The 14,536-nt window shown below is 46.2% G+C and overlaps 1 protein-coding gene across 1 annotated transcript in view; it reads right to left on the minus strand.

Moving 5' to 3' along the window:
• col27a1a (collagen, type XXVII, alpha 1a) overlaps positions 1–14,536 on the minus strand; it is a 54,882-nt gene that overhangs the window by 25,241 nt on the left and 15,105 nt on the right. The window contains exons 5-12 of the mRNA XM_037485449.2: positions 10,198–10,251; positions 8,608–8,661; positions 8,432–8,485; positions 4,156–4,200; positions 2,715–2,768; positions 2,215–2,259; positions 1,075–1,128; positions 315–359 (exon numbers count right to left, since the gene is read on the minus strand). Of these exons, the coding sequence (XP_037341346.2) occupies positions 315–359; positions 1,075–1,128; positions 2,215–2,259; positions 2,715–2,768; positions 4,156–4,200; positions 8,432–8,485; positions 8,608–8,661; positions 10,198–10,251 (405 nt within the window). The remainder of the gene's footprint in view (positions 1–314; positions 360–1,074; positions 1,129–2,214; positions 2,260–2,714; positions 2,769–4,155; positions 4,201–8,431; positions 8,486–8,607; positions 8,662–10,197; positions 10,252–14,536) is intronic.

Raw genomic sequence — 14,536 nt, forward strand, 5'->3', positions numbered from 1 at the left:
GACTCCACATGGATTCAGGCTGCAGTTAACCCTTCCAGCAACCATGGAAATATTGAGCCGAGAACAATGACGTAAATCCGGAGCCGTATAATTTTCCCATGTGTGGTGTAGGTGTTTTGCACCAGACGCTCTCTGCAGGACCCAAACAAAATAAGTCAATTTGAGCGTTGTTGGATATCTGTCATCATTTCCCCAACTCTGCCAGATCTTTCAAAAGGGCACCAACAGCAGGCAATACATTCACAGTCGACCCGAGCACAATCCATAACACTTTGAAAAGATCATCTGTAAAGTATGTTGAGACAAAACTTTACCGGCCTACCCATCTTGCCCCTCTTCCCTGGTTCGCCGGGAATGCCCTGAAAAATTCAAAACGGGAAAAGAGCACAGGTGGAGTAGAAAACAAAGCAGAAGGGGGAAAGGGTTCAAGAAAGATAGAAAAACAGAGAAGAAAGACAGACATTATATACAAACCGTATAGAAACAAAAGCATAACAGTCCATAACTGATTGAAGCCTAAAACACATCATTGAAACGTTGACAACAGATGGGAGGAACAGCTGACTGCAGCCTTTCCTAAATTGTGAGGGATTTAGGCCACCATCTCCGTACATAAATATATATGTTAAATTAAACACCAGTTCCTCTCGGGAGAGGACAGCATCTCTGGTGCGCTAAAGTCTGTGCCATCTCGCTAACTTGGCTGTCTGGGTGTCTGGCTGTCTGGCTTTGGCCAGCCTTGCGCTGACGAAACCACCTGGAGCAGGTCATAAGTAGGCTAATCGCTGCAGGTTTAGAGGCTGTACAGAAGAGGGAGGCCTTGATGAGTTCAGGCAGTTGAAAGGCCCTAAAAGGGGGTGGGGGGCTTTTATCATATGAGTCATCAACGCTCCCACACAGCAGCACCTCGGACAGCTGGCGATTGTTCCCCCCACGTTATGACAACAAAAAAAAGACAGCTGAATAAGATGGGAACAGGAGAGGCAACGTTGTCCTCTCACAGGGCCCATTAGCTGGGTTCAGCCGCTGTACGTTTGTGCAGCTATTGTGTGTGAAAATACACGGTTGACTCACTCTTTCGCCATCAGGGCCGGGCAGGCCAAAGAGCCCCGGGATTCCAATGAAACCCTGCAGGAGCGGAGAGGAGAGGAAGAGGAGAGAAGATGGGAGTCAAGAGATAGGAGATGGGAGAAGGTGGGGAGAAACGGAGAGGGGGGGGGGGGGGGGGGAATATGGGAATGTGAGTATTTGGAGGCCGTGAAAGCAGCAGGAAGAACAGCAACTCCCGTTAGCTTTAGGGCCAGCCGTTCGGGGGGGGGGGGGGGGGGGGCCGAGGGTCCGGCCCGGACAGGGTGGGCTTCTACGAAGAAACAAGCCATGAGGCAAGTGTATATGCCCATGGACTGCATGGTGCTGGCTTCCACGATGTAGTCCAAGGGCACATACCCTCACGCCAGGGATCTCTGAAGACAGCCAGGACATCACAATGAGCTGCCGGTGCGTTGGGGGGGGGGGGTGTGGGGGGTTGGGTGGAGACACACAAAGAGGAACACGAGCACAAACACACCACAACAGTAGAACACCGGAGGAACAGGTTTCAGGCAAGTAAGGCACGTGCACGAGATACGGAGTGTGCTGCAAAAGAGAGCGCAGGAGTATTTTGGAGAGGCGGCTCAGCAGCGAGAAGAGAGGACTAGAATGCCTCCTTAAGACAGCGGGGCCTCATACGGCGCTTAAACAGGAAATTCCAGCCGGTGGGGGCAGGGAGAGGCTTCGGTGCAGCCAGGGGGGGAGCTGATAAAGAACCTTTATTGGCACTCAAACATAAAATACCTTGTGAGCGTGTGTTTCTTTGTTTGTGTACCAGGGTGCGTGTTTGTAAGCGGAAGGGCCTTCAGTAAGTCTCCATACACAGTAATATAGTGCTTGTACTATTTTGTCATATTAATACTGGGACACACGGGCTTGGTGGGTGCGTGCGAATGTGTTTACGAAGTGCATGCACGCGCACGTCCTCATGCAACAACAAGTTCACAGCACAACATGTCATGAGCCTGCAGCATTTAATTAAGAAGCAAAAAAGCTTCTCCTTCAATAAATGTAGTGCAGTGTGAGAGAAGCTGTCCCTATAAACATGTTCACTGATCCTGTCAAAGCATCAATTTGAGTCATTTCCACTGATGGAGCCTGAGCAGCGCATTTAAAAGGACTTACCCGAACGCCTTTAGGCCCCAACGGTCCTACCGGCCCCGGTAAACCCTGAAAAAACAGAGAGAGACACTTTATTTCAGCGTTTAATGCTCCGACTGGTTTGTATCTGAAAAGACGTTTTCCCAAAATACAATGTGTGTGTCGTTCAACATGATGACGGCAACAAAAAACGGAAACTTACAGTCAAATATCAAATACGTTTATAATTCCACCAGATTGTTCGAAAAATAAAATACTTATTTCCTAAATAGTTAGTGCAAATCATTGTGAAGATTCCAGTAAAAACCCATTTCATGTTACAGCTGTGCAACCAATGAAGCCATTCAGCTCGGTGGTAATTTATCCTGTGATGTTGTTCCTTTGGACCAAATCCTCTACACAGTATTTACCAAAGTATTTTCCGCCAAGTCAGCTGCTCAACATAACCCAATTCCCCTTGGCCCGCTGCCTTCACTATGGCCCTGACTACAACTGTACCAGTCACAGCAGAGGATTTACTGCACCTGCCTGCCAGGATAACCTTTGGCACCTGGGCTTCCGACTGGACCTTGCTCTCCCTGCAGGGGAGAGAGAGAGAGAGAGAGAGAGAGAGAGAGAGGGGGGAGGGGGGAGGGGGGAGGGGGTGAGAGAGATCCTGTGGGTGATCAAAATTGCAGTGACAATATTTATATATTAGGATGATCGTTCATTTTGAAAGACAATCTTCCTTTTTAAACTGTTAAAAGACATTTATTGGGGCAAAAAGTAAGACATTTCTTCTCAATCGCAGCAGTAAAAGCACTTAAGTTTATGCTCATTGTCCATTCCTACTAAGTTTGATCTGTCGGATCCCAGGACTCATGGTTACTGTTCCTACAAGCTAATTAGGGGTTTAGTTTGTGTGTGTGTGTGTGTGAGAGGTTGTGTCCACAAGTGTTCATTTTTCCAACTTCCTGTGACACGCTCGTGTGCACCGCTTGCCATTCCCTCTCTTGGATAAATGCAGTGCATCGAGCCGCCAGCTAAAGCCAGACCAGATCCTTCGGCGGAGTGTTGCTGGGAGCACAGCTCACGGCCTGTCACAGCTCTGTGGAAAAGAGGGGGGCGTTCCAGGGGCGGACGGGGGGGACAGAGCGGAGGGAAGGAAGAGGAGTCCTTCTCCGCGATGAATGGAGGCGGGAACTCCCCAGCGCTGGTGACATCAGCCGGAAAAAAAAAATAACAGGGGGACTGACAGTGAGGCACAGAGAGGAGAATGTTCCACTCTGCCCCGCCGTGACTCAGGCCTTTGCTTAACATCACAACAGTAGTAGAACCTATCCTGACTCAAAATAGCTCTGGACACGAGGCTCCAAAATTAAAATAGTTCCTCTGGGCTGGACAAAACTGGCCTTCCACTCGCAGCAGTGAATAAAGGAGTGCATTGAGCCGCCATCCCCAAAGAGGGGGCGGATGGAGGAAGAGGAGGGTATGAGAAAAGCCATTGGGAGAGAAAGAGTCACTCAAAGGATGACTCTCTCCAAAGCTGCAGTGTGATGACCAGCGTGTCGCTGTTGGCCCACTTGGCTCCTCTCCGTTTTCCCCTCTCTCTCTCTCTTTGGCATCGCTTTCCCAGATCCTGGAGAGCTTCGCTGCAGCGCTGCACTTCTGGCCAGATGTCTGTCCTCACCAGTGCTTCATAACACACTCGGACCGAGATGATGATGACGACTGTTTTTTTTTGTTGTTTTTTTCTTCAAAACGAGGTGGGACGTAATAGCAGAACATCTACACACTCATGAAGGGGAACGCACAGAGGATTGTCATACGTGTTAACAAGAAAAATGGCAATAATGAAAACGGCTTGACATGAGCTGCAAGATTTGGGGACGTTGATGTTTATTCAAGTGTGAGGAACATCAGTGGCCTGTTAGGTCAACATCTAAATGGTATTTAAGCTGGGGATGAACGGAAAGAGATACTTACAGGCTCTCCAGGGAGTCCATGTGGACCGGGGTAACCTTTCTGTCCCTGTAGAGGCAAACATAAAGAGATCAGTGGAAGTTAGTTCAAGCGTAAAGTACGAGAGAGGTGAAAATGAAACACTTCAGATCCCGAGCGGTTTGCAAACATTCGCCAAGTGGGGGTTGTTTATTCACGATGAAATGGCGCGCGTTAAGTGCCGCGTGCGAGGAGTCGAACCGCCCCTGCTGTCAAGGGATGAGACTTTCCACTCGCCGTGCTCAGAGAGAAACTCAAACGGCTTCCTGTTGGAGTCCGATAGCAGGTCGCGTCCCCTGCAGTAGACTGCAGACCGGAAATAGTGCATTTCGACAGTTCTGCTAACTCCAGCGGCGCAGAGCCCCGACAAAGTGGGACGACCAGCCTTTCCAGACCACAGTTTGATAGGCAGAGGGAAGGCAAGACTCCTGTTGTCTCGTTTTTTTTCCTAAACCACAACTCCAGAGGTCCAAGCCAAAGCTGCCTGGGCTCAGTGTAAACCATCCTCTAGCGAGCACAACATCCCTCCTAGTTACACATTCACTGGATCTGTAAAATGAATCAACGTAACAGAACATCAAAATATAGCCAATTGCAAATTCCTTTGTCCATATCTGTGTCAAAATACTCTATTCTAATTCCCTCTGTAAGACAAATCCCAGCTTTATTTTGGTCAGAATGAGGCAGAAATGCCTGCGTGTTTTCCATGATGATTTGTGCTTGTCTGAATCGCCTACATGTTTCTAGATCTAAAGTTTTTCTGTGTGTAAGCAAAGACAGGAAGAGAAACACACAAAGAGACACGGACGCTGTATCATTACATGGCTTCCCTATAGCATAAACATCTGTAGCGCCTTATGTTCCGAAGCTGTGCTGTGAGGGCCACACACACACACACACACACACACACTGTGGTTCCCGGGTATTAACCGTACCCTTCCAACCCGAGCCAGACCGCCTCAGATCCTTATCTCGCTCATTATGAGTTCGCTAATGACAGCGGCCGTTCCCACCAAGCCCGCTTGTGTTTTTGTGCCACTTGCTTAACAAGCATGTGTGTTCAATCAGATAACCCCCCCCCAACAGAACAGCTTTTCATTTGATCCCCGGTAGCACTGCCCCCCCCCCCCCCCCCGGTCCCTTTCACGGTACCCCACTAAGCTACTCCGTGCCCCGGGGAATGTTAAGCGCATTTTGCGCGGAAATAAAGTAAGGGACATATTGTTTCTGCAAAGAAAACATGTGATTTCCCAGCGACTCGTTTACCAGCCGCTCTGTTCACACTTCGCCCCCCACGTGGGTGTTCAAACGAGCCGACTGTCTGTTAACAACTGTCCACGGCGGACGACGGATGGCCCGTCTTCCACTGTCAGCCTCCAACGGACCGAAATATACCCCTGACCTCATCAATCTCTGCTTTCATCTTCTTCTTTTTTTTGCCTCTCTCTCTCTCTCTCTCTCTCTCTCTCCTCACAATTCCCATCTGCCAGATTTAGCTCTGAGCAATCGCCTGGCTGCGCACGTGCTGCATGTGCAGCTACAACAGGAACCCTCCGTCCGTGCGGATGTCTGGTGGGCGCGGAGGTAGAAGAACCAACAACAAACAACTGCATTAATCAAAATGGACAATTTGTTTGAAATCTAACCGGCGGGGGAAAAAAAAAAACATCCCTCGTTCATCCCGGGCCTGAACCACAATGTCAGCAGCTTGCTTCGCGTACAGTATCGCTCTTAACTCCCAGCATGGCGGAAGACAGAGGCAGAGCAATGATTTGTTGTTTTTTCTTGATGGCCGATTTGAATTCTGCCATAATTACGATGATGATGAGCCTGCGGATTTGTTGGATGGACCAGTGGGCGGGATCTAAATGGAGAGAGTTTGGTTTGGAACAGGTCCCGGGGAGCTTCAGACAGATTAATGTCATACAATAAACTGTCTTGCATAAATAATGGAAACAATTTTGATTAATACACAGTCTTGCCCCTGCAGCAAAATTGTAATACAGGATTATGCTCCGTATTTGTAGGATTTTCTTCTTGGAAAAACTATGGTTTGGACCTAGTTTTAAAAGACCATTGTTAGTATAAAATCATAATGAGTCCTCAATGGAACGGGACACAAACGTCTCATTGTGAGACAAAATCAAAACGCATAAGTAAATTGACCCTGTTACATGTAATTTAGCTCAACCAAATCAGCCAAAGTCTAGAGAGATAATAATATTTAAAGCCTAAAAGATATTTATCTGTTTGTCCTGTTTGGGCAAGCTCTTGTAACTTGGTCAGATCACCGAGCAGTGGGAATAGACACTAGAAAAAGGAAGAATGGAGGCAGTAAGGCAAGACGTGTGTCTTGTAATGTGGCCTTGTCGCTGAGGCTTGGCCCTGTGTGCGTGTCCCCCCCCCCCCCGGCTGACCCTGCCCGCCATGCTGAAAAGCCATTCAGAGGCGGCTTGGTAGAACAAATGTTGTACAGAGCGGAACATGCTTGGCTGGTCTGTCGGTGTAAAACCACCCTCTCCGATCGCACGTTCAAAGCACTACTGCTTTCTCCATTTAAAAGTTTTCCATGGAAAACCAGCAGCCAAATTCCAGAATTCCCGGTTGAGGTGTCAAGCTAAGGCTGGTGAAGAGCCTCTGTGTGTGTGTGTGTGTGTGTGTGAGAAAGACAGCAAAGGTGGAGTGGAAAAGCTGCCCCTGTTTTCCTAAACCACAGCTTCACAGTAGCGAGCAAAAACAAATCGGCTCCAGAGTTTTTCAAGGGGAAGAAACGGCTCATGGCGGTTTCATGTAATTGCAATTAACGGCGTCTTTGGTGTTTTTCACATTTGACATTGGCCCTGGCTGTGTGTTTTGTGCGTTCGTCAGCCTCTCTGTGTTCTTCGTAACGGAGAGCAAGCTGACTTGGTTTACAAGTTTCCTCCGGCATCGACCAATACCTGAGGCCCGCCGCGATGACGTCACAGAGTGTGTTGATGAAGATGCCATGGCAACAGCTTCCCGTCACGATGGCGCGTAGTCATTTCTGATACGCGTACCCCCATGGGGCAGATATATGACGTACTCTGCGTCATTAACGCGGTTTATTGAGCATCTGCAACGCTCATTTAAGTTCAAACCGAAAGACACAGTTTCTTGTCCCTATCGGACCATCACGCAGAAACAATACTGCCGATTCACATGCTACTGTCTGACTCTCTGACGGGCTGTCAAATCTCCGCCAGGACTCATTTAGCTGGAAATGAATCTACGAATGTTTTCCATCAGCTTTACATTTTCCATTCTGACCGTGTGTGTGTGTGCGTGTGTGTTTGTGTGTGTGCGGGACATGCAACCGGACACAGAAGAAACGAACAGAGAAAAGCCGACTCCTAACAGAAGCCATGTGTTGAACTAGAGGCGGCCATGACACACGACTGTGGCTTTTGGAAGTCGGTGAAAACTTGCTGAGGCACTTCACGCCTCTGCTGAGTTGCATTCCATCTTTTTCCTGTGCACATTTGATTTGATCTTAATTTTACAATATTTTGGTTTTCTTTTTATAATATCATTGCAATCAGTTTATTCAAATATATAGTTATGATTTAAATGTGATCCGTTCCATTGAGCTTTTTACCCAACTACTTATAAGTGTACACTTCTTTGCTAAATTGAGGAATTGCTAATTAGCTAGTTAGCGTATATGTTCCGGTTTTGCTATCCCCGCTGTATTGTATCTGCTTGAAGTGTGTCTTATGTGCACACACGCTGACAAGCACGAGGCAATGCATGCACACCACCAGGAACTATCGACACATACGCTACTCAAACCTTCCCCTTGCACTCACTCTCGGCCTGTGCTCCTCCGACTTTTTATTTCCTGAAGTCATAAATCCCTCAAGTCTCGACTTAAGTAACACCGAAGACACTGGTGGTTTTGTGTTCGAGGACCCGATCCCTATCCTCATTTCCTTTCGATGACAAAAGCCTCCTCCCTTCATCCCTCGTGACATCCTTCCTGCCAACATTACAACTCCGCCGTGATGGATCCAGCCAACACGGATGGAAGAAAAGGAAGATAAAGGAGAAAGAGAGACGCAACGAGAGCGCTTCGCACAAATGAGTGGGTTCAAATACACACACGCGAGTCGAGACGCATTAAAACGTCTCAACCAAGACCAAAAAGGTTATGAAACGGTGACGTTGACTCTTGCAAATTTTAGCATTTGTGTACTTTGAATACTGTTCCATTGGAAATACATTTGGTGCAAGGATTTCTTACCTTCCGACCCTCTTGGCCAATCACACCAACTGGGCCGACAATCCCCGGGTCTCCCTGGAAGGTAGAGCGAGAACGTCAAAAGGCGCCGATGAGCGGTTGGAGGAGGAGGAGGAGCTTTCCAAGCAGGACAATGTTACGACGTACGTAATCATGTAAGGAAATGAAATACACAGTACCTTCTCCCCTTTGGGTGCTGGCCCAGATGATACGCCAGGGTCTCCTTTTCTCCCCTGATGAAGGAAAACACAGAAGCAGCATTTTACCTCCTTACACATTGCATTTGGAGAAAAAAGGGTTTCGGGCGACAAAAGCTTGCCCCTGTAAACCCACAACTGATCAAAAACAACAGTACTCATTGGCCCTCCGGTCTCACACACAGCAAGCTTCATTGTCAGCAGGTAACAATAACGAGGCCTCGGCACATCAAAGCTTTGCATCGGAAATTAGACCGAGTGCTGAGTGCATGGAACCCCGCTATTTACAACTCTGTTTCATTCATCAGCGATGAAAGAGCAAAGATCGCAGTGCGCCCTCAGACATCAAACGCAACAGAATTATTCTCTCAACACTCCTGCCAGGTGGAAGAAGTCTGCTCGGCACCACTCGTCGAGAAGGGTTTCAAATATTTGACTTGTAGAGGATGTCCACGGTCTCTTTTCAACCCCAAAATCACTTGGTTTGTGTTCTTTGAGGGCTTCTTGGATGTTGCCGGTTTGATGCGCTAAAATATTTCTTACTATAATTATTATCCTTTTCATGCATCTCAAAGAAATAGTTCAATATTTTGGTAAATACTAACAGAATCTAACACACAGTCCCTCAGGAAAGTGCATAAAGCTTACTAATTACGTTTTTGGCCTTCCAAGAGACTTCCAATAGACTGCAGGCTTTCTGCTTCCTGCCAAGAAAAAGTCTGGCACGAAACCCCACACAAGACCACAAACTTGTGTGTTTAGTATGGATTCACCGAATAAGGTATAACGTATTAATCAGTGACATTTAGAGGCAAGTGGGACGTGGCCAGGTAACCTCTACCTCTACTATATTTGGGGAAATAATTATTAGAGCTAGTTGAGAAGATTTATGCCAGTCTACTATCTACATGGTAAACATGAAGATTGAACTACATTTCTGTTGACTGTGGCTTCATAATATACCGACATGTGAGTGGTAGCAGTCTAAGCAAGAAGATGAGCAGATAGCAGATAATGGTGTGAAAAAGGTTGTAAAAGACGCAACAAGGAATAATATAAATGACATCAGGGAGGACAAGGACAAAGACTGCACAGTTGTCCTTTTAACGCAAGGCCTTTTGACAATGCACTTTGAATACAGGTAGTGCGCCTCACTATGTGCTCCCAGCACACAGCGCCAGAGGTCAAGGGTGTTTGCTAAAGCATACATCAGTCCAGACAATCAGAAGAGGGATGCAGAGAATTTGTCCAGGGCAGGGTCGTCTCCTGTTCTCGCGTTAAAATTAGACAGATTTATAAGGAGTAGCCACTTTCCAACTTAACATCTTTCCCCCGGGGGCTCTGATAAATCACTTCTGCACCCCCCCCCTCTCCCCCCCACCCCCCACCCCACCCCAGTGTCCAACTAACCCTTCTCTCTCCGATCGAGTTGCAGTAGAAAGGGCAGAAAATGTAACACATTGTCGTTCTCCTAAGAGGCAGGAGAGGATCGTAACGTTTTTTATTGAATAAGTAGAGGAATGAAAGGAAGACCTGTGATCATTAGTCAAGATTAAGAGGGATGTCAGATACCTTGAGCCCGGGCTGACCAGGTCGGCCAGGGTTTCCATGGGGACCGGCGGCGCCCTGCAAGACGAGCCAGAGAGAGAGAGAGAGAGAGACACGCAATCATCATCATCGACATCTCAAATCGATTTGCCGTATCGGGAAGGAGCCGATGAAGGCCGTGGCTTTGCTACTGTGCATGAAAGAGCAGAGTCTGTCTGGAGAACCTCGGCCTTCGCGCTGCTTTAACCTACTTTCCTATACATCAGCTGTGCACGTGTGCGTCGGGCGGTGAGGTATGTGGGGGTTTTGTTGCGGGTAGAAGCTGATGGAAAATGGGGCTCTGTGGAGCTGCCTCACCATATGGATGTGGTTTCCCTGACCACTGTTGCCTCCACAATCCACGACCCCCCGAACCCCCCCCCACACACACACACAGGTTATTGCTGAGGAAGCGAACACAACGGTCTGATGGCAAACGAGGCAAGATCTACAGTAGCTGCATATTGGTAACGTGAACCATCTCGCCCCCGTCCAGCAGCCCCCCCATGGGGCGGTTTAGACAACTATTGGAAGCCGGAGAATGAATCAACGCGTTTTTTTTTGCTTTTTCATCATCTGTCTCTCTTCTCTTTCCTCGCTCCGGCCCTCCACGTGGTGCCGTACCCCCAGGCCCCTGACCTACCCCCCCCCCCCCCGGAGAGGGTCAAGGGTCGAGCGAGTCAAAAGAGGGCGGAAAAAAAGAGCCACAATCGCTTTAAGTCAGTTTTAACTGAGGTGAGGGGAAACAAACGAGGAAGCCATTACGTCCGTGAGTCGGTCTGCAGCATGAAAAAAAACAACAACCTCCAGACAGACAGCTCTTCATTATCCAGCAGAGGGAAAAAAAAGAGTAAGGGGGGGGTTTGGGCTGAGTTTTACCCCCCAAAAAAAGAAAATTCCTTTGTTCTAAAACAGACATAGTGGTCGCATGCAGACATGACAACTTAAATGCCTTTTGCTCTTTTCTTTTGCCCTCTGATTACGGTCAGGTCTGACTCACGTGAGACAGGAATGAACAGGATGTTACGACGTGTGCGTGTGCAGGTGTGGTTTTATCTCATGTGCAAAAAAGAACCATTTGCACACTCCAAACTGGTACAAAAAAAATGCATCCAAAACACACAATGATGTTGAACTAGAAAATGCATTTCCTGCTGAAAATGCGTTGGAATGCAAAAAGCTGAAGTTAATTTCAAAAAGTTGCTTAAAGTACAGAAATGAAACAAGCTGAAATTATTCTAAATATTGCTGAAAGAATAGAAAAAGCTGAAATACATTTTAAAATGGCTGAAAATACAGAAATGAGTAAAGCTGAAATGAACTTGAAACAATTGCAAAAAAACTGAAATGGGAGAAGCTTCTATGAATTTGAAATCACAGAAATAATAAAAGCTGGAATTAATTTCAAAAAGTTGCTTAAAATGCAACAAGCTGAAATTATTCTAAACATTGCTGCAAGAATAGAAAAAGCTGAAATACATAAATGAGAAAAGCTGAAATGAACTTGAAAGAATATCAAAAAAACAGAAATGGGAGAAGCTTCTATGAATTTGATATCACAGAAATAATAAAAGCTGAAATTATTCTAAACATTGCTGAAATAAAAAAGGCTGAAATACATTTAAAAATTGCTAAAAATACAGAAATGAGAAAAGCTGAAACGAACTTGAAAGAATTGGAAAAAACAGAAATGGGGGAAGCTTCTATGAATTTGACAAAATACAGAACTAATAAAAGCTTAAATTACTTCTAAACATTGCTGAATCTTTTTCATTCAAACTTAATGAACTTGTACACCGCTTTGCTAGTCTTCTGACAACTCAAAGCGCTTTAATACTAGATGACATCTCTCACCCATTAATACACTGATGACACAACCTACCATACACAGTGGCACCTGCCCATGTGCACAGAATAAACAAGACAGGAGAAGATCCTGGCAACAAGTCAAAATAAAATATAAAAACATTTTGCATGGTTGGTGAGTGCCTCAAAAGTTTGCAAATAGTGTAGAAATTACTGAAAGCTTCGTGGCGGTGCCATCAAAAACGCTCCTGGATACTTCCGGATAAGTTAACCGTCATGTCTTGATGATGTCATAAAGATGCGCGGTTTTGTGAAATAAACATGGACGCATACAGCGCCAATGACTAATACAAGTACTACGTGTTTCACTTGGACAATTAAATGTTAGTGGACACACACAAATACTACAGCCCCCATCTCGATTACAATTGTTCACTCCTCAGTGCGCAGTTTCGCCCACCAGCGGACCCCCTCCTCCCCCCTAACCCCGGCTGGTCCACCGTAACTTTTGACGTGCTTATTAACTGACGGACCTTCTTGCGGTCCGATGAAGGTTATTAATAGTATATTAAGTTGACGCTTTGTTGCGTAAAATAAAGACCAAACGATCTCCTGTCATTCGCGTAAGAAAACAAACTCACGTATCTGCAGTTCAATCACCGAAGGAACAACGTCACGCCACTCCCCGTAACTTTTGACGTGCTTATTAACCTACGGACCTTCTTGCGGTCCGCGAAAAGGTTATTAATAGTATCACTCGCGTAAAAAAATAAACTCACGTGCCTGCAGCTTAATGACAACACCGAAGGAACAACGTCACAACCACGGTTTTCAGTCTCCAGCGGGGAGTAGCCTCGTTAGCAGTTTAGCTAGCTAGCAATCTAGTACTTATGGCTCTCACATGTCTCAAATATCTTACGGTCCAGCCTCCACATTACTTACGGTCTGCTCATCCCGGGTCTCCGTCCCAACTCACGACACGCACGTCCACACGTACCGTTATCTAACCACGGTTAAACCTGCACGTCCCTGAGCTACGTCTTTATGGCCATAGATCAACAGCTGATCGCTAATTAGCTCACGGCGAAGAGAGTGAAGAGATTTAGACAAAATCCACACCTCAAACAAATGCTTCCTGGAGCAAAACTATTTGGAGTAGCCAAAAAATAATGACATTTTGAGAGACACAAGACTCTACCGAACGTTTGAGTGTAGTTTGTATGTCTCTATGTGTTTTAAAACTGCTCAAACAGCCGTTTACAAAAAGTGTACCGGCTGTGTTTTTTTTTTTTTAAATGTTGGCAGATTTGTATGGAAGCGTATGGGGCTCGGGGCAGACTTTGTCTCACAATCAGGCTCCTCACGCAAAAAGTAAATAACTCTGACATTCCAAACTTATACGAGTCCAACCAGCACAAGCACGGCTAATGTTTTCTTTTTAAATGAAGGCTGAAAAGTGAATATTGTGGCCGTAAAGATAAAAGTGCCTCTTTTTTTTTTACTGAATCCTCACACGGCGCTCACTCTAAATCGCGGGACAATCCGGAAAACTCCACTCTAAATTCGAAAGAAACCCCAAAACTAATGAAACATAATTAGTGATTATGAAAAAACTATAATAGATATCAACAAGCTGTTTTTTTTATAAAATTGTTAAGACTTGTGTCAACATTTTAAAGTTTAAATGGTGTCTCTAGCTGAAAGATTGGAAAAGCTGAAAAAGTTGAAAGTTGAAAAAGTTTTGAAAGGATTTGGAAATTTAATCCATTAGGAAACCATGTTAAAAAGGTTGAAGATATTAATTTATATTAATTCAATTATAAGAGCTAAAAAGCTGAAAAGTCATAGCACCCCTCCCCTGAATGAGCTGAACATTTTAATATTTGAATGGTCTTAATAGCTGAAAGTGTGAAGGAGTTGAAAGGTGCGGCGGAAGAAATAGTAGAATAAGGCGGAATAAAGATTAGAAGAACAATACTTGGAATGCTTGAAGCATTCCAACTAATTATTGAGATCTGATCCGTTTTGGGGTTTTTTAAATCGTCATGTCACACAAATTTGGACAAATTGAATCTCCAAGCTGCATCCTGTTTTCCTCCCACACTCTCTTTCATTGTCGGTTTGTATTTAGTCGGCCTTCCCCCCGAGAGCTGCAGTGTCCAGACAGTGTTAAGGGGCGGCCGTCGATGCCCTAAATAAACTTAAACAAGCAAGACATGTTTGAATTACATGTTACAAATGAGCCCTGTGGCTCGCCGCAGCTCGGGCAGTGCACTGGGAGGCGCGGGCTGGCACCAGCACTCGGCACTGTGCTCTCGCCCTCGATGCCGTGTCTCTCTCTTTCTCTCTCGCGCACGGCAGGGGTCTAATTAGAGAAGACCAAGGGCGGGGCGCACACCAGCTGAGGGGCTAGCGAGTGACCGCACAACCTCTGAAGAGCGATACGGGGGCATTGCTGTGGCTCCTGGGGTATTAACGCTGCAGGCGTCTGTTCAATTCATTAATTCTAAATTGAGAG

This window comes from Pungitius pungitius, chromosome 18 (genome assembly GCF_949316345.1).
Source record: "Pungitius pungitius chromosome 18, fPunPun2.1, whole genome shotgun sequence".
Classification (NCBI taxonomy): Eukaryota; Metazoa; Chordata; class Actinopteri; order Perciformes; family Gasterosteidae; genus Pungitius; species Pungitius pungitius.